We start from the raw sequence: 20,603 nt of genomic DNA, 5'->3' as shown, positions 1-20,603 counted from the left end.
ATATGACGGTATTTTGCAAAATACTGCAATTGATGCTATTTTTAGTTTCGAGTATTTTTAGAGTATATCAAAATGTTTTATAAAAATCTTTGAAAGCGTTGGATATTAATTTAATTTTTTTTGCTTCCATTAGTAGGAAATATTTTAGGTTCAAAAACATATTCACATGTTCCTTGATCCTTAAAATAAGTCTATGAATCCTTTGAACTCATTACCCCAGCAAGTAGTGCAATTTTGAAGTTCGCAGCTGTACATGGTGCATAGTTTGCATGGATTGATATGGTTGACCCACTTCAACAAAGTATGACTGACAATAGCTTTGGCATAAGATCGAATTTTAAGAAACGGTTTAAAATTCCATTTCATTTCCTTGTTATGAAGTGAATTATGTACCAAGCCATTACTTTTCTAATTGGCTCACTTTAGATATTTTCACATTCAGATATTAGAACAGAACGCTTCAGAAATTGCTCACATATGTTTAAATTTCTTTAGAAAATCTTTTGCCCAGATAATCTATAGTATTTCATGTAGATAAATGATGCTAAATTGTATAAGAATTGTTTATATAAACACATATGTTTCATTTCGTTTGATATTTCGACATAATTGCTTAATTTTGTCTACGAAAGCTTCAAAATTTTGATATTTTGGTGTTTATGCAGATTGGATATATACTTAACCCACAGGTTAGAACCTCTGCTTAAAAAACTAGTAGTCTATGAATACATTTTTGAATTTGCTTTCGATTTTTGTGGGTTTTTTCGATGTTTTTTTTCAACCCCGCCCTTATCAAAATATGAACAATTGTCTGGCCCACCACAGACAATCAATAAATAGCATGCAAAGGGAATAGCAAAATGATTGATTATTGTCAAATAGAAGGCCAAGAAATTAGCTCTTCAAGTGTTGCGAAACCATTCAACCCGGCAAGCACCCCCCAAGTGTTATGATACCCCGCTCATCTGCCTATCGCGCAGCTGTCAGAAAGGCGACGACAAGGCATCAAATAAATGACACACACAAAAAATAAAAGAAAGTCAAAAACAAAGTACGAAAAAAATAAAAGAAAATGTTATGAAGAAATTTTTGTCACGCAGAAACGAGACTTTGACGATGACGCGTCTCTGTAATCAGTTCCGCCTTGGCACAAAGTAAAAGTCAAGAGACGAAACTTAGAACTAGCCATATTTAGGCCTTTTTGGAGCAAAATGGAGCCGGGTGGATACAAAATGATGATGATGACAGCCGCGTGTGATTGACAAGGATTTATGATTGTTTCAAAAATAAGAAATTTTAATACTCCCCCTCTCTCTCTCTCACGAGAGAGAGACCCTCGAGCAACCCCTCACATCGACACATCGACCTGTTTGCACATTTCTAGCCATTCATTTCATTTCATTCATTCGTATGCTGTGAAAATTGCATATTATATTCACCCTGCCCTCAAATAGGCAGTTCACTCACCTCTCGAGTTGAGCAAACATTCATTCATTCATTCATCTGCTGGGCCACATTGTGAATGCGCATTGCATTTCATCTCTAAACCAAGATACGAGGACCTACAAGTGGATGTGATGTGAGTCCTGCTTTTCAAGAGAGACAACACGAAGAGTCTATGTCTGGTTCTGGGTTTGGGTTTGGGTTTGAGCATGAATATTCATGCCATGTTTATGCATATTTGCGTGTCAAGTGATTTCTTCTGCTGCTGCTGCTTCTTCTTCTTCTTCTTCTTTATTCACGTGCAACGCGACGTATGCGCAATGTTTCCGCTTCAAGTTTGTTTGCCCAGATTTAGCTAGAGAGAGAGGAAGCGAGAGGGTAAAACGTTTGTGTGAAAAATTTCTGTTTATGCTCACATTTCATTTGAACGTGAGTTTGTTTGTTTACCAATTTGAAGTGCTAAAAAAAGTCAGAGCCCAACTAGATGCGGTCAAAGGAGGTGGTGGAGAAAAGAATAGGGGAGGAGCTGTAGCTATATGCAAGCTTTGATTGCAATTTGTGCTGTGTGTGCAGAAAGTTTCAGAGTTTCGCAATTCCTGGTTTCTGTGTGTCCTGATTCAAGCCTGGTAAATGGGCAACTCTTTCAACAGGGTGGCAAGCAGGAACAACCATCTACCAAATGAAATGTTGTCGACTTTTCTTAGAGGAATGTATGCAAGAATGTGAAATGATATCAAAGAGAATATCATTAAAACACAGCCCTTTGCCAAGCACTTGATGGCCTCTAAGACATAGGCAAACCGAATTGATAAAACCAAACAAATCTAATAATCTTTGGAATAAAAAACACCCAAACCTATAGCCAAAGGATTCAGTATATTTTCTTGATCGCATTTATTTCTTTTGCTGAATAAGATTTGATTGGTTTCCACAAAAATCGAATTCATTTACCCTTAAGATATATCTACGATGTGATCATTTTATATATTTTCCAACGGATTTGATCTTTTAAGTGAAATGAAAGACCTTGGAATGTGAGATAAGGGACATTCCTCCCAAATGTATGCAATCCTTTGTCTGAACTGCAACTCTATGATAAAATAAAGTCTGAAAACATATATAAAAACTCAATTTAATGACATTCTCTGAATATCATAAGTAAATTTCCTTTACTAATATGTTTCTATATCCAAACATGCAAATGTGTGACCTTATTTTATAACAAATAATAAAGGAAAACCCCTCTTGCAGGTCTTAGTAAACTTCTGATTCTCGTCGGTGCAACATGAGCAACGGAAAGGACAATTTGCTCGTCCACTGCAATTCCTTATAGCTGCTTTATACACAGAAAGATGTTGCACATGAAGAAGATCCAGAAACTTTGTAAACCTACAACTACATTGCCAGGGGTTGCCAGATAGATGAACCCTAGAAAACAGATCTCGTACAAACTTTGTTACATCATCGTCAAGGGCCGTCAACTTATTGTCTCGAATATCCAATACAGAAAGTCTTTGGGGTAACTGGTTCATCGTTAGATTGGTTAGATTATTATTGGCCAAATGGAGTTCCTTTAGATTATTATATCCCTCGCTCGTTAGGTTGGGCAAATGTGTTAGGCCATTATATTCGAACTTTAAAATTGTTTCGCCTTTGATTGGTACAGGCAACTCAGGAATATTGTCATATCCACAACGATTGCAGTCTATCACTAATGGATTCCAAAAGTTTTTCTTTGAACATTGGCAACCCAAAGGACATCGTTTTCCGTTCATGCCGACGTTTATAATGCATCCCAGATCAGTTGGATAATCACAGATAAAGGCAGTTAAGTTGGTGCTGGAAGCGATTTGCGAATAATACGATAGATCTTCTTTGGTTACATAAATTTCCTTTAGTTTTTTATAATATTCGAAAACACTTAAGTCCACATTCTCCCTCGACCGCAAATGCAGCCTTTCCAAATTGTTTTGAAGTTTAATTGATCTGCAAGTAACAATATATTATAGTTAAGAGCAAGATGGTCAATCATTTTAATACCAACCTGAAAAATTCAAAGTTTTTCGAAGTACAATTCGAAATATACAAATCCGTAATGTTTGACAATTTGTCAAAGAAATTTGTACTTAAACTTTCCAAATTAAGTCCGGAAAACGAAATACTAAGTATTTTGATATTATTTTGGATAATTTTGTTGTCAAGATCAAATACTTCGGTATCATTAAAAGTAATATGCATTAATCGATCTTTCCGCACAGCAAAGAATTTACCATAGAAGTCTGAGAGCTTTATATGATCACTCAAGTGATTGAAATGTATAATATGTGGCCCATCATTTACATTAACGCTCTGTTCAGAAATATAACTCGTTAAGGTTCCATCCCTAAACTTCTCCAAGGAATATAAATTAAGAGCCTTCATATAATCAGCGGCTCGAACAATTGCATTTTCCTTGAAGTGTCCAAAGAAATCTTCCTTCAAATATTGCACTTGAAGTTCATAAACTATGAATTTGTAGTCCGATGAATTTAGTTTTTTTAGATCTGTTAGGTTAACTGGGTTTATCTTCCAGATTATTGTGAAATCTCTATCTTTTACTTCAATGTTGTATTTGTCGGTGATTACGATGTTTCCATTCTTGGTGCATGTTTTAGCATTCTCAAAGGTCTCGGCCTCTTTACACTCATTGGCACAATAATCGAGACAATAATCGTCCCTGATTCTATCAAGATATGACGAATACGATTTCCTTAGTCCGGTTAACAGAAGTAGGCAAAATATTTTCATAAATTTTGTTAACATTTTTACATTTTGTCACTCATAAAGTTGAATTTAAACTAAAATGTGAAAGAATTATAAAGCCTAGATTAAGCAATTCTGCTTATCAAAATTGAGTAGCTATGTTTTGTATATAGAGGAGATTGTGGCTTGGTTGAGTGCCATAATATATAAATATGTGCTATATATAAATACATAATACCACTAAATATTTTTAATAAAGGAACATAAGTGTATATATATTTAAGATAATGTGTTGGTACATTGAAAATCTTATAAACAAATATAACATATTTTATATTTGTTGTATACATTTATACTGGATGTAGAAATTTAGTTCGATTGTCGACTAGACGAAGAATCAGCAGCATTAAATATGCCAAATTTGTATACCCTGCAAAGAATTGGCTAGTTTAGATACAAAATTTAGCCTCTATAATTGCATAATATCTTAAGTCACAATAGAAATGAAAATATGAATACAAGTTTTCGGGGTCATAACAAAATTTGAAAGATCACTTTACCATGAGAAAGTTAGAACATGAATCAGAATTGTTCAAAAATGATTCGCAAGGATGTTGGATGTTTTTTTAGAGTTCTTAAACACAAACTTTGGGTTAGTCTACCCTTTTTATAAAGTTGGTTAGATCTTGTTAGACTGATTTTCGCTCATTAACCGATTTAAAAAAGATACATCTCAATTATATTGCAATGAAGTATATTTAAAATGACTTTAAACACTTGGATTATTGGATTATTTCGAGCCTATTTTAGTAAAAATTATAAAAAAATTCACTTCTTGAGATTTTCATGAAGATTGAAATACATTATCCTTAATATTGTTCATATAGGAGCTTCATGAAATTAAGGTTTATTAGAATGGATTAGAAAAGATTAACATGATTTAGTTTTCAATTTAAAAGCGTTTTAAAACTTAGCCATTTTACAAGTTAACAAACTAAACAGTTTTTTAAAAATTATCGAAATTTTTAAATTTAAATTTGTGTGAAGAAAAGTGAAAGAATATTAAATAAAATATTTAGTAATCAAAAGTCGTCAAACAAGACTCGGGACTCTTATCATTTGCTAATCCTGCATTATGGCTAATGCGGCACTGTCTAAAGAATTTGATCCTTTGCGAATTTCTGCGTCATTTCCACTGCTGTAAGAGATCCAAGTATCCAATGGATACAAGTCAATAAAAGTTAATTGAAACTCTTAGAACAGTTAAACAGTTTTGCCTTTAATTTAATAGACTTTTATATAAGTTGGGCCAATGGGTAATGGGCGATGGGTGGTGGGTGGTGGCGTTTTGTGGACTGAGGGGTGGCTGTGATTGTCTCATTAAGCATTCACGTTAGTTTCAACTGCTAACAAATCGTATAAATGGGCATTAAATGAGTGTCAAAACAAACAGAATCATAAACCAAAAGTTCAAATGGCTATGCCAGAAGGAAATGACTAGCAACAACAACAACAACAATCAGAACAACTAATTAAATGCCACAACCCCCCGCATAGAGACAGCATCCCAGTCATAGACGCAGTAAGAGTCACAGTCAAAGTTTCTCGACTCGTTTTCATTACGAGTTAATTTGAATGTAAATGAACATGAAAATGAAAATGTTTCTGTTTTTTGTTGCTGTTGTTGTTTTTTTTGTCTTGTGTTGCTTTGGCTAATGTTTCAATTAAGCAAGAGAGTGAAAAATTTAATTTTCTTTCATTTAGACAAAACGCAAAAAAGCCACCCAAGCTGAACCAGCCGACATAGAGAGCTATAGTTGAGATGCCAGACCCGAGGAGAGATGAACATGAGTATGAGGGACACTATGATTGTTGTCCTGGGTGATGTTCACAAGGAATTTCAATGTTCCACTCATAATTTCATGTAATTTTCATTAATTGTATGAAATTAATGCCGTTGGCTGAAAACTGAAGCACTCCATCATACACCTTCCCCTCAGTTGTCGCACCGTCACTCATTCTTTTTGCCGGCTTTACTTCAGTAGCCATTTTCATGATTTTCTACGCACTTTGGGCCATTGGCTCAGTAATGGCGAATAGCGAATGGCGAAACGGCAGCAGCTTAGCCTGTCTATGCTAATTTCCTAGTTTTGATGACTAGTCGGCTACCGGCTACTAGCTACCTTTCATATTTTGTTTTTCTCCACCTTTTCCCATTTTGCATAGTCACCTTTTGGCCACGATCTTTGGTAAGCTGAAACCGCAGAGAAGATGCTTGCTGGCTCTTTTCTTTTGCATAGATCACTCAAGGGCATCATACTGTGTGCTCTCTGTATTTTGGTTCTGCTCGTGCTCCATCTGACTCTTCCAACTGGCTCACTTTGGCCATGCAAAATTTGCAGGTTATGTACATGATCCAGTCACGCCCCATTTTGTGTGGCTTGCCGATTGCAGGGAGTATAGAAGAAGTGGGGAAGCATTAAAAGGAGAACAGAAGGACAAAACCGATGAGAAAATTCATAAGGCTAAGGGAATTCAACAATACGATTATGTGGGCTAACAAAGAGGCCATGAATAATTTTGTAGATACCAAAGGCAACCATAGAAATTCAAATTTGGCCTTCTTTGGGTCACTTTCAAATATGCCTTAAGTCGGTAATGAAAATCAGGTTCGATTTTCACATAAAAGTAATCATAGAAGTAGTTAGTTTTTAAGTTCGATGTGATATTAGTACTTCTTTTTTGGCACCAATATAAATGAATGTAAGTATATATTCTTGATCACCATCCGTCACCAATCTGTCCATGTTCATGTTCGTCAGTTTGACCTTTAATCGCAAAATCTTTGCATTCTAGCTTCATACTATCATGGGTTGATCTCTTAGATTCTTCTATAACGTATGGCCACCACTTTGGAATACTTATGTCTTTGAAGAATTTCCAATTCTTTAACAATCTTGGGTTAAGCGAAATAAAAAACTTTAATATCCTTGACGAAACCAAAACCCCTTAGGATATAAGAAAACTCGTAGGTATCGTAATAGAAATCACAATGAGACCTCAAAGAACACTTAAAGAAGAGGAAATAAGGAAAAGCTATTCACTTCAGATCCCATGTTCTAACAATAAGACCCAGTTTTTCCTATAAGAAATGTAATTCTAATGGTAAAAATAACCACCACACGTCGGTAGTTACTTATTAGAAGATTCAATGTACTACTAATAAAGTTATTATATCAATTTAGAGGTAGGATTAGTCATTAAGTTCGTAAAACTGTAATTTAGATACCTAATATCTGTGAAAGTTTGGCCGTCTTTACATTAGTCTGTTGAAATTAGGATATCCTTTGAAAATCTATTTCGTATACTCCTTAATTTTCGAAAGATCCATATAAAAATGTAATTAAAATATCTTTACTAATTTTCTAAATTGAAATGTGATCTAGGACTACAACAAGTAGATCAACTTGTAGTTCATTAAAAGAAGGTAGCGAAAAAGGATATGAAGTTTACCAGCTCCTGATTTGGTAATTTCTTTGGCATTGATGTATGATAAGTACTTCTCGATCTTTTTAGAAGAATATAAAAGTCCACAGGTACATTAAAATGTACGTATGTTTGTATGTATGTAGGTACCTGAACACACAAAAGTATGTCATATTGGATTCATTCAATGTTGCCATCGATACAGTTTTCACTTTACCAGAGAATTACACTTGCCACAACCCGTTCCCACCCCCACCACACATTAGCAGGGAAGGCAACCGCACCCAGACATTTCTAAAATAATTTTCTTATGATTGTGAATTGCGTTGCCGTGGCAAAAAGAAAACAGCAACACGTGTCTCTTTTAATTAAAATAAATAAATAGGCGCAAACAGAGAACTAACAACAATGCCAAAAAGAAGGCCAATGTTGATGATGATGACGATTCCATTCATCATTTGTCCGGAAATGTATTAAATTTCATGCATCTATTTGACGAGCAGAGCAAAAAATGGAAAAGGGGAGCGGGTTATGCCCTGCGGTCCAAAGAGTTGTCGAAAAGAGAAAGAGTTGGGGATGGAAGTATGGCAAAGATGATGGGGCGTGGACGCCTTAAGCTAGACTATGTTTTTATTTCTCTGGCCCAAAGCCATGAGCTGGGGGGAGGTAGCTGGAGGGGAGAGAAAAACGTGAGTAAATGAATTTTAAGCGAATTATTATGGGGTTCGGTAAAGAAAGGAGGCAGGAAGAGTTCTGGCAAGAAACAACTTCGTACAACTTAATTTTTATTATTCCATAACAGCGGCAAAAATTTGCATATGACCATATAAATCAAATGCTGGAAATGCATGAAACACGCCCCCAAAAACCACTCCAGACAGAATGTCCAGACATATCCTGAACTACCTTATTCTGGGTCTACATAGAAGACACAGGGCCGAAGCAAATGGGGTAGACGCCCAAAAAAACTAAAAATGTTAGAAAAAAAACTTCTTTTTAAATCAGTTAGTTCTTAGAAAGGGTATAATCATTGTTAAACACTTTTGATAGCTTAATAGATCCAACAGTTGAGAAGTCTTATTATTAAAATGACAATCATCGCAAATCTAGACTTAGGCTTAGCTTATTCCGAATCATCAGATTTATTTGTTGAATTAGTAAGAATTCTTAACCGAAAGATCTTTTTAATAGATTCGCTAGGATACCTACTCATACCCTGGTAAACATCCTTGATCCGCTCCTGTGTATAGGCCATGATGTGAGTATATTGCAGCAGGATTATGACCATTTATTTACCAAGTTCAAGAAACTCCTTTTGTATTTAATGGTAAATGCTTTTTCTTTTGTTGTGTTCGGGAAAAAGCAGGAAAAGTTTTTAGCCTAAGGCGATTTATTTTTGCCACTGGCAAGCAAATCAAAAATCAATGTGAAGTTTTCCTGCCACTGGCTCCACTCGTCTTGCTTGGCTGGCTTCATCTCCACAAGGGGCTTCTTCATCCCAGGAGTTCTTTGCCTTTTGGATTAGCCTTGTCGCAAAAACTTTGTGCGCCACGCAAATTATTTATTATTAATTGAAAGAGTGGCTATAGCTATTTGTTTGCTCCTTTTCTATTTAGTTTATAATTTGATTACATTTTAAAAATCATCAGGAATCCCATCCTGCAAGAGAGTTTTCAATTTGTCAAAGTTAATTAAATAGAGTCAAGAACTACTTTATTGAGCATTTCCTGCTCAAAACAAATGAAAACCAATCAAATTTAATGCCAAGCAAAAGGCCAAGAAGGAAGAGGGAGAGACAAAGATGGATAGAATAAGAAGATGGAGATGGAAATGGCAAATGGGGAGAGAAGATGTTATGGAATGAAATGATCTTGAAGCCATAATCATAATTTATATGTTATGGCTGCGCCAGAAGATCTGCAAACGATATATATGAACATAATATAGTGGGCATACGTACATACATATGATCAAGGCATGTTTTATTTTAGCAACAATTTTTTGATTGATTCAATCAAAACGAAGCAAAATGCAAACGGCGATCAGTCCCACTCCCAGTCTCAGTCTCTCAGTCGGAGTCGCAGTCCGAGTCCAAGTTGGAAGGCATCAGGTTTTCTGCATGCCTGTCACGTAATTTATTGATTTAGCTCTTGGGAATACGAGACGGCGAATCGTGAAAAATGAAATGTTTGCCACCGCCAGCAGCCGCAGCAGCAACAGCAGCAGCAGCCATGGTTTTGGATCTGACTGGGACTGGGACTGAGACTGGGACTGGGACTCTGGGACTGGCTGATTGGTTGTCGATCGTTTGGCTGGCGGCCGACAAATTCAAATGTGCATTGGCCCCAATCTGTGAATGTGCAACTACTGCGTATGGCTTATACCGAAGACCGGGACGGGGACAGAGCAAAGCGGGGCAGGTGATTGAGGAATAACCACTTACGCATGTTCGCCCCAAACGATACACAAAAACAAAAAAAAACAAAAAATAAACTTGATCATCGCTACAGCCAGCACCACCAAGATGATCATCGATCAACAGACTCCCAACTCGCGACTCCATCTCCAACTTCAAGTCTGACTCTGTGTAGAGACTTCAAGTCGATTTCAGTTGGGTTGAGTTAATGGCCGGTCTTGCCATTTTGCATTTTTGCATTTGTAATGAAACTGAAAACCAGAATGAAATGTAATTTGTATGAAATGCAAGCATCATCTGCATCAGCCATTGCCCAGATTCAGCGAATAAGTCTGAGTCTGAGTTCCCGCCACCATGCGGACTTTTGTTTGTGGAGGTTGTTCGAACTCGATGATAGCATTGAACTCCAGCTGGGAACAGGACAAAGCACTGTGGGTTAAACCATTACTAAGATGGTAAGAGATCTTAGTAGAGTTAGTTAAGTAAAATTTGTATGTAGTCCTATTTAACATCTTCTGAATTGACAACTCCTAACTCTTCCAAATTGACAGATTTTTTACCCAAAATTAGGATTCACAATCAATTCATGTGACTTATGCCATTGTAGAAAGAATTTACTTTAACACTTTTTTTCGAGTAAGTTCATTCCACTGTGCTTGTGGCCTGCATTATGGCAACTGGCTGACTGGATGTGTGTGTGTGTGTGCCTGGAGGTTGTCTCAGTTGCACTTCTTCATGTTTCTCTCCCCTTTGAGCAATGATTTCGTATGTAAAGTTGCGCATTTTCAACTGTTATCAGGCGAGGCGGCTTTTGGCTGCTGGCGCAGATCATCTCACATCATGAGGATCCCCGAGAATCCTCGCGTTCCCTCTACGCCATGGCAAATGGCAATTTAAGTCATTTTGTAGATGTTTTTGCTTTTGCTTTTTTCTTTTCTTACAACAAAATTCCAAAATGGTTTAATATTATGCAGAAATCGAGCTGCGTTGCGTTGTAAATTACGGGCCATTAAAAGTGAGGCCAAGCGACTTGGCCAGAAGAGTTTTACCTGTGAGCAAAGAAAATGGCCGCCTTCTGGGTGTGAATGGGTGGTGGCTACCTGAAACTAGTGCAAAAAGGATAAGTGAAACTGTCATATAATTTCTCATTTTTTCTTCTTTGCCTACAGCAATCAGTTGGTATTCGGGAATCTCAGGATCAGGATGCTGTTTCTCTGGCTATTTCTGATAGCGCTTTGTCCTCTGTCGACACGACAAGAGAATCACACTGCCACCTATGTGACCAAATCGGGATGCGAAGCTCTGATCAGGGATCGGAATTTGTGCGAGTGTCAGGATGGTGAAATCAAGTGCGAGAAAATCCAATTGAATAGTAATTCCAAAGAGCTATACAGCATTAATTGCAATGTCTTTGATGTACGCGGCTTTGGCTATATCCCACCACTTCAAGTGGGCAAAATCGGCAAGTTGTCCATCAACAATTGTGCCCTGCCCAATGCCCGGAGTGTCAAGGAACTGATCAGCACTCTGGGTATCACGAACTACACAGAACTGGAGATAAACAACTTCTTCGACTTCAAGAAGAGCGACAAGGGCGATGTCTTGCAACAGCGTTATACCAATCAGCCGGGTTTGAAGAGATTAACCATTTTGGGGTTCAAGTCTGCCCTGCCAGCGAATTACTTTGAAAATCTCTCGGAATTAAAGGATCTGAGTATGCAGGGAAGCGGTGACCTTCCTGGCACTATACTCTATCCCCTGACCAAGTTAACCAAATTGAATATTGTGGTGCGAAATATGCACAAAGTGGCCAGTGAAATATTCTCGAAGCAAACGAAATTGCGACACCTAACCATCCACTGTGATGTGAAGAACAGCAGTGTGGAAATGTCCACATTTGCCTCTCAAGAACTGTGGCACATGTCAGAACTGGTGTCCTTTGAACTCTTTCAGTGCGGCGATAATATACCAGCTGAAATGTTTTGGAAATCCCATGAATTGGCCTACCTAAGCATTCGTAGTAATATCAGTTATTTGGGTCGCGAGTTCCTTAAGGCCCAGCAGAAGCTCTTGACCCTGAAACTGGAACGCAATAACATAGCCCGTTTGCCGGATCAATTGTTCCATCATAGTCCCATGTTGTTGGAAATTCACTTGGCCTACAACAATTTGGATCGCATTCAGAGGTGAGTGGAAACTACTAAAAATTGATTTGTGGATATGTTGCTTTACTTTCTTTACTTTCAGCGGTCTTTTTGATAAATTGAGGAACCTTCAGATATTGAATCTCGAACAAAACCCTATAACCACAATATCACCGACTGCCTTTACAGGCATACCCAAGTCTCACATCTATTTGGGCCAGTTGTTTAGAGTATCTGGCAATGCGGATTGGGCACGAAACACAAATGCCACCATCTGCGAGGAGGAATATATCTATGGGGTTTGCATCTATTGTCGGCGTGATGAATATTTGGATCACTTCTCGGACAAGGAGATCTGCAATAAGCCGACCCCTAAATCGAAGGATGTTATCATTCAAAAGAAATACGAGAATGGTATGGCCGCAACCCCCCACACATGCCTGGAAAAAGCCTGCCAAATGTAAGTGAAGAAAACTTTTATTTGATTTTTATGCTTCTAAAAGAGAGTAGGAGAGAGAGAGAGAGAGAGAGAGAGAGAGAGAGAGAGAGAGAGAGAGAGATAGAATGAGAAATCAAATAATTTATATTACATACTTTTGACATCTTGCGCCTCCTTTGAGCTCCCTCTGGACTGACATTGCCAAATTGAAAACGAAATGAAAAAAAAAAAAAAAGAAAAAAAGGAGAACATGAAATACAAACAATATTAATATTTGTTGCGTTTTCTGTTCACAGCGACAGCGATAAGAAACTCAAAGATAAACGGGGGAGGCGGCAGAAATATTTTTATATATAAATCATGAACAAAAACAATTTATCTTTTGATTTGTAGTAAGGGATGAAATGAAAGTGGCACGAAAGCAACGCACCAAGAAAAAGAAAAACTTTTGTTCATCTGCTTTTGCCGTTTTCCTCATATTTTTCCCCTGCGTATATGGCGCAACATGTCAAATGTAATAAGACCTAATGTTATGCTTTCTTTGCCCTTCCCCACCCTCCCACCACCCCTCAAAGCAACAATCACTGAATTGTAAGTGAAAATCAAGTGAATTATGCGGGTTAAGAGTGATTTTCATACCCTGTACATTTGCCAAGAGCTCAAAGGGTTTCCCGTGCAGAGCCATGTTATTATGTTCCAAATCTGCGTCTATGTATTAGGCAGATTTAGTTTTAGCATATCACTTCTTTGAATCTTTTTAATCTAGTACATATATGTTCTTTGATCAAGCACTTACTTGGTTGATCCTGAACAGTTTTCGTTAATATTTTACTAAGGTAGAAATGAACCTAACTCTCCAACCATCAGAGCATCATGAGAAGATAACTTCTTGCTACTGGAGCAGGGTATAGTCAAGTCGATGCTTTCAACCTTTTCTGGTCGACTTTGTTATGCCATAGATTGCTATCATTTATGGGTATCTAACGCATTTGCCTGTTATGTAAATCATATTTGACATTTGTTATTGTTGTTACTAAACATTTCATTGAGAGGGGTGGCACCTCATAAATGTCAAAAATATTCACATATTCATGCTTGAGATGAAAGTGAATAAAAGTGAAACATTTGATGAGTGAAAAGGTAATGTGCCTAAATGATGAATAAAATGTTTAAATGTTCTTTTTAATTGCATTTAGGTGATTTGTGATGAAAGTATTGAAAGTCCAATGCCATGTCCTATGTTACATATGTACATACTTTCATACCCATTAATGCACACCATAATTCATGGTCCTCACTCAAGTTTTAATCTCGGAATTGTATTTGCTCTCCACCCGGTGGCCGCTAATAAAACGCTTAACAAACTGACACCCATAAGACGGGGCAAGCTCTAAAGACGCCACCACCAGCAACTGACCAAAGCGATCCTCAAATACATTTCTCGTTGATATTCGGCCTGGTTGCCTTTTTCTCTGTTTCCGATAGACATAATTTGTCGTACGTTGCCAAACAACTTGGGTGACACTGACACCCTGTCAATAGAATGGTCCACAAGGCGACGGTAGTAGGGAGAGGTTTTTTTTATCATTAGTGATGGGATAAATTTGACAGACTGTATAAGTTTTTAAAGGTTCTTATTTGAATTTTTTTCCATTGCGAAAAACAGTCACACTTTTTTTTAGCAACGTTGGATCTTTTTTCTTTCAATATGCAGCCACACTTTTTTGAAACCGCTGATTATGGGAGTTCGCAGATTAATATCTTTTGGATATTTTGATAACTATATGAACTCTGTTTAGTTTACAGTACGATTACTTGCAAATTTACGAAATTTATTACAAATTCTATCTCATTTATTTACTTAAGATTCCTAGTACACCAAAATAAAGACTTAAAGACCAACTGAACTATCTATCACATACAATTCTACTCAGAACTTTTTAGCCGATTGTTAGTTTAGCCATGTTAGTGCAAGAGTGCTAGATCATTTTTTTCTGATGCATTGCAGAAATATTTTAGATTCAGATAGATTAACACAGGCACCTCAATTTGGTAAACTTCTATTCATTGGCAATAGAAGTTGCCGTCAGAATATCTGAAGGCTCCGCTCTAGACGACACACGACACACAGACGACGATGACGATGACGATGAGCGACGACCAATGCGACCCTTCTGGCTCTCCACAAATGTAGCTTTTGCAGTGCGAGTCTCCGTATCTGGCGGATACATTTCAAAGCAATGCCAACTGGGGCTACGTTTATCGCTTGGTAGCCACCAGCAACAAGAGGAACAACAACAAGAGGCAACATTGAAATTTATGGGCATCAACGTTGAATTTGAAGCCCCCAAAGAGACCCATAGGAGAGAACTCGTACTCGGACTTGGACTCGAACCAAGTCAGAAGAGCATCGAGCTGTGGCTGGCAGTGGCTGCCTTGGCATTTGTAATGCCTAAATGCTTTGGCGAATTGATTTTTGGTGTAAACGATGTGCAATTTTAATGGATTGTGCTGCCAGATAAGAGAGCGAGAGCCAAAAGGAGTCGCCTCTACCCAACACTACTTCACCAGAGAGAGAGAGAGAGAGAGGAGAACAGAGTGAAGTGAACTGAACTGGACTGCACCGGACCACTGGACCATCTCCCCATATGTCGTGTCGTTTAATTGAATTTGTTTTGATTAGTTTGCCAGGCTCAAATGCAGTTTAAAGTCATCTACAAATTTTAAAGACACCTCCCGGGCACATATTCTATATATGTATATGTACCTATTCATGGTTAAAAGCGCTGGAGTAGATAACAAAAAAATGTCAATTTAAATATTTGCAAATATTTTAACAAGGCATGTCGAACATTCTCTAACCCAAACCCTAATTTGCCAGTTGAACTAAAAAAAAAACTCTCAAAAACATTCAAAATTGTGTGTGTGCGAAATAAAAATTGTAGACATTTCTTTTTTGCTCTTTACAACCAAAAAGAAAAAATGAGACAAAATATTCATAATAAAAAGGTGCAAAAAAGTTTTTTAATTAATTAAGCAGGAGAGAAATGAGAACGCTCGAGGCGTAGGTAAAATTTTATGCACAAAATTTGAGTGTGTGGAAAATATTTTACTCGCACAGAAGAATGTCAAGTATTTAAGGCCACCAACTAAAAAAAACAACCAATTCATTTGGCCGACTACGAAATACTCTCAAAAGTAGTGAGTAGTAACGCATTTTTCCTTATCACTCAAGAGTGTAAAGATTATCAACTGAAATCTTATCATATTCAAGATTGCAAGATTTTCATGGACATTCATAAATATTTGCTTCCTGCCTTAACCAATTCATAATTGGCGAGTTATTAACTAAGATACTGCCTTCTTCTATTCATCTGCTTATTGTTAGACTTCCATTTACTGTAAAATGACACTAACAATGCATTTATATCTTAAGAAATGCTTTAGAATTGTGATAAGGTATTATTTTATACCAGATCGAGAAAGAAACTCAGATTCTTCAGTGTCCTGACAATCTGATCTTGACATTAGGAGTCAAAATAAAAGTACTTTTTTTTAAGTCCTCCAATGAAGGGCCTAGAATCTATTTGACAGTGTTTCAAATGTTTTTTTATGACAGATTTATAAAGTCTAGTAAATTTGAGGACGACTACTTAATTTGAGTATCAAGTCTTGTACTTATTCATCGAAGGATCATTTCTTATTAAGATAATATATTGTAAAGTAATTTAACTTAAAGATATGTAGAATCTGATTTTCAGCTTGAGGGAAATATTTATGAGTAAGAGTAACCTGAATGAACTAGAATCCAGTTGATGATAAACCTATAGGATAAGTTCGAAGAATGGTTACTAATTATTAAATGTATGTGTGCTAGTGTTAGGGTAAAGCATGTGTAAAGAGAAACCCACGTACTTATAAATCCACAAGTAGTTATACCTATGTATATACATACTTGAATAAAGTTATACCTAAGAAGAACAAGTTGTGGGTGGTGATTTGAACGAGATGTAGGGCATAGTGGAAGACTTGATATTGACCGTAAGACCGTAAAGTTTTCCTAGAATACTGGAGAATACTTCGAGATGGTGGACAGATCAAATACCCATTTACTCCCAGATATATACATGTAACCAGCAAACCAGTTTTAGGTGAAAACTTTCTTGATTCAGTAAGATAGACAAAACGAAGAACTATGTAGATGCATTTATTGATGGGTTTTATTCTATTTACAAAAATTATATAAGATATTTGATAGGACATGCCCATCTGGTCGTCCGTTTAATTGGCCTGATTAAGATTTTTGAAAGCAAACACAAAAGAATTCGAAATTGAAAATGTTCTCTCATTTTGCTTCTGTTATAGGAAAAACAAAAAGTAATATAGTGCAATTGTGTTCTCAAATAGTTTTAACTGCAAAACTCCAAGAATAACAAAGTTAATAGGCTTAGAGGAATTATCAAAAAGCAAATGCATTTCAATTCAAATCGTCAGTTAATTAAGATGTCTTTTGGTAACAAAAAGAGATGGGAAATAAATAAACCTTTGATTTACGGCTTTCTGCATATAAATTGAATTGAACTTCAATTGCATTTCCAGCACTGGCATAAAATGTTCTTTTGGTTGAGAAGGTCAAGTGGGGGGCATCAATTAGACAGTGAGAAACAAAACATAAATGGCCTGACCCATCACATTTGAATGACAGGCAGTTGACTTGTTGATTTTACAGGAGTTTCAGCACAAGGACATTGACTTCTTCTCAGGGGGCTTAGGAGCAGCAAATATCCTTGCAATTTCTATTGTTTAGTGTTTAGAAGTCAATTTCCTTGACTTGTTTTGTTCCAAGTGGTGTGTGTGTTTGTGTGTGTGGGTGTGTCTGCGTCTGTAAGATTGACAGCTAAGCTCTTTAGGGGTTATGGTCGTGCATCTGACCGATAAGGTTAAGCTCACCATGCTCCTCTTAAGCGGAGACTGCACTTGGTTTTGTGGTTTTTCGATTTTAATTGAATTTAATTGATTTGAATTTGAGTTTGAGTGCAAGAGTGTGAGTTAAGGCTGGTTTTAGAAGGGTGTCCCCCCTCCCACCCCTCCCCTACCACTCAAACATGTATGTGTATGTGCTTTATGAAGGGGTTGCTTTTGCATTGCATATTTATGCTTTAAAGTTGCATGGACTTTACTGTTAAATGTTGCATGACTTCTCTGCTCCACAACCCAAGTGCCCCCTTCCTTCTGGCCTCGTGGCAGTAGTAGGCAGTGAAAAATTGCAGCTGTCAGCGTTGGCCAGAAAAATGATTTGTTGATTTTTCTTCTTGTTGTTGGTGATGGCTGTCCAGGAGGCTCTGCCTCTGCCTCTGCCTCTGACTCTGCTGCACATATAAATCATAAAGTGCTTCACATTTTACCATACGAAACATAGTTTGCTACCAATTTCGATTTTGTTGTTGTTGTAGTTGTTGCCCCTCTGCAATTAAAGTTAATATAAATGTCTAGTAATTATTGCGTGTGTGTGTTTGTGTGTGTAACTTGTTAAAAAAATAATAAAAATGAGTTAATTGCCGACCTAAGCAAGTTAGCAATCTTTCTAAACAAATAACCAAATTATGTTAATTGAAATATTTTCATGTTTTAATTTATTTCAGATCCCCAACTAAATGAAGATGACAAGTAAATGTTTAACTAAAGGATCCAACAGAACTGCATTTAGTATAAATAACAATTTTAAACTCAAATATCCACTAAACTGTAACTAATTACAATTTCTAGTTCTAACTATTTTATCTTTTATGTATGTCAACATCGAAATAAATCAAACTATTTAAATGCAAGTCTAGTGTACTGGGTAAATATATTTTGTGAGTATTTTTCTAAATACTCAATTATATTATTGATTCTAAAATGCTAAATCTTTTAGTTTTTAAAAAAAGTTTCTTTCCTAAGGTTTTCTTTATTATATTTCCAATTTACTTCAACCCTTTTTTTTAATCCATTAAGAAGAAATTTGCAGTTTAGACTTTTTCTTACCATAAACAGACAAAGTCCTTCAGACAAAATATAGCAGCCGTAGGAAAGATCGGTCAAAAATTCGTATTTCATTTTTAAACGTGCCGTATTAAAAAAGTTTATTTTAGATCAAACAACTATGTATGTACCCCAAGAGATAATCTACGGTCAGTCTGAAAATCTCATGCTCGTTCCCATGGGATATCCAGTTCAGTATGTATTTGTATGTTTGTCGTTAGAAAGTCGGCGTTTGAAATGATGCTTAGCTCCTTGCTTTGGAATTTCTGAATTGGGTCACAGTTGGATCGGCTGGTGGTGCACCAGATTGGTATTCCATATGTCCGCATTGGCTTTTACTTTTCCATCCTTTCGTCGAGCCTCCATGTTAACCCTTTGTCCATAATCAGGCCCAGGTATTTGGCTGAGTCACAGATGGGGATGGGGGTTCCGTCGAGTAGAATAGGTGGACAGTAACTTCTCCTCAATGTAAACGTTGTTTGTACGCTTTGGTCTGGATTGACCGCCATATTCCATCTTTTGAGACAGTTGCATGTAATGTCAAACTGGATTTGGAAGAGGTTGCTAGCCTCCTGTGGCACTTTGTTGTCAGTTAAGAGTTTGGGATCGTTGATTATCGGCATGTCAGCAGTGCAGAGGGCACTGGACCTAGCACGCTTCCCTTAGCCATGGACCTAGTACGCTTCCCTAAGGGGACTCCGGCTCTGACTCTGAATCTTGTCACATCTAGAAACACTCCAGTACAAAATTTTTTTTCAAAAGACTCCAAAATTCTCCCCGAGATCCTATGGCATTGTTTGGGTGTGCCATGGCATTCTCTGAAGCTAAACTGGTGATCAGGGATCAAACCGGCCTCCTCCATTATTGGTCGGACTCTAAGCAGAAGTAGTCTTTCAATTACTTTGGACAGAACCGACAATAGACTGAAGCGAGATTGGCTGCAGGTTTCCCAGGTTTTTGTATTAGGATGATTTCGGCGCATTTCCACTGGGTGGGGAAATGTCCTAAAAGGTAGCTTTTACTTGTAATTTTGAGAAGAAGCTATATTCCTTTCGGAGGCAGGGCTTTGATGGCTGGCACATCCATTCCGTCGTATCCAGGCGACTTACACGGGTTTAGCTTGGCGATTTCCGAAACTAGCTGAAATAATATCCTAAAATTATGTAACATATTTAGATCTTTGCTTCAAATTCATTATCAAGATCATAAATTCTCAGTTTTAGCTATAAAGGACACAACAAAAAACGAAATTCTACTATCAAATACTGAAGCTCTTGCTTCCAAAAATTAATGATATTTCTCACAACAAGGATTAACTTTTTACACTTCAGCTTGTCGATATTGTTTTTGAATAGGAACTTTCCTAAAAACTTTCTTCAAGTCAACTAAAAAAGGGAGCAGATTAACCAGATGTAGAAAGGATGGAAAAGACATTAAGCACCACTGTCTTTAATGTCTTTTCTAAATGCTGAATAAAAATTTCGAATATTTTTATTTTTCTTAGCCATTTCGATTAATCGCAGAACTAAATAAATGAGTATTGATTCTGATTGGCCATCACTTTTCTTAAGCCACAAGCCAGAAGATACAAAATATATTTTGGCAATGATTTCTGCAAGCATTACATTTAACAATTCTTCAATTCCGGATATACATATGTATATGCTCCTACAGTGTCACACTTAATTCTTTTTAAAATTTTCATTCTAGTTTTCCCTTATCTAGTTTCCGAAAAACATTTGCCTATGTATTTTCATTAGAAATTTGGTTGAATTTCAGATTTGCCTCAATTTGTGATTTCAATCCATAGCCCCAAGGTAATTTCTAGCAAAACCAAATCAACAAAAACATTGTGCACATAACGACATACATAAATAATGCTTTACCATTGCCACGCCCATTGCAATTCTAA

The 20,603-nt window shown here is 36.9% G+C and overlaps 1 protein-coding gene across 2 annotated transcripts in view; it reads left to right on the top strand.

The window, feature by feature from the left end:
* The window catches only part of LOC137572256 (protein toll), a 71,673-nt gene extending 53,175 nt beyond the window's left edge, over nucleotides 1-18,498 (top strand). For both annotated transcript variants that reach the window (XM_068283995.1, XM_068283996.1), the window contains 3 exons: nucleotides 11,257-12,273; nucleotides 12,335-12,691; nucleotides 18,313-18,498. In XM_068283995.1, coding sequence (XP_068140096.1) covers nucleotides 11,257-12,273; nucleotides 12,335-12,691; nucleotides 18,313-18,328 — 1,390 coding nt within the window. In that variant the 3' untranslated portion in view covers nucleotides 18,329-18,498. The remainder of the gene's footprint in view (nucleotides 1-11,256; nucleotides 12,274-12,334; nucleotides 12,692-18,312) is intronic.
* Nucleotides 18,499-20,603: the final 2,105 nt, after the last annotated feature.

The sequence above is a fragment of the Drosophila tropicalis genome, unplaced genomic scaffold (assembly GCF_018151085.1).
Source record: "Drosophila tropicalis isolate 14030-0801.00 unplaced genomic scaffold, ASM1815108v1 contig_3, whole genome shotgun sequence".
In the NCBI taxonomy this organism is placed as follows: Eukaryota; Metazoa; Arthropoda; class Insecta; order Diptera; family Drosophilidae; genus Drosophila; species Drosophila tropicalis.
This window is presented reverse-complemented; position numbering and strand designations above follow the sequence as displayed.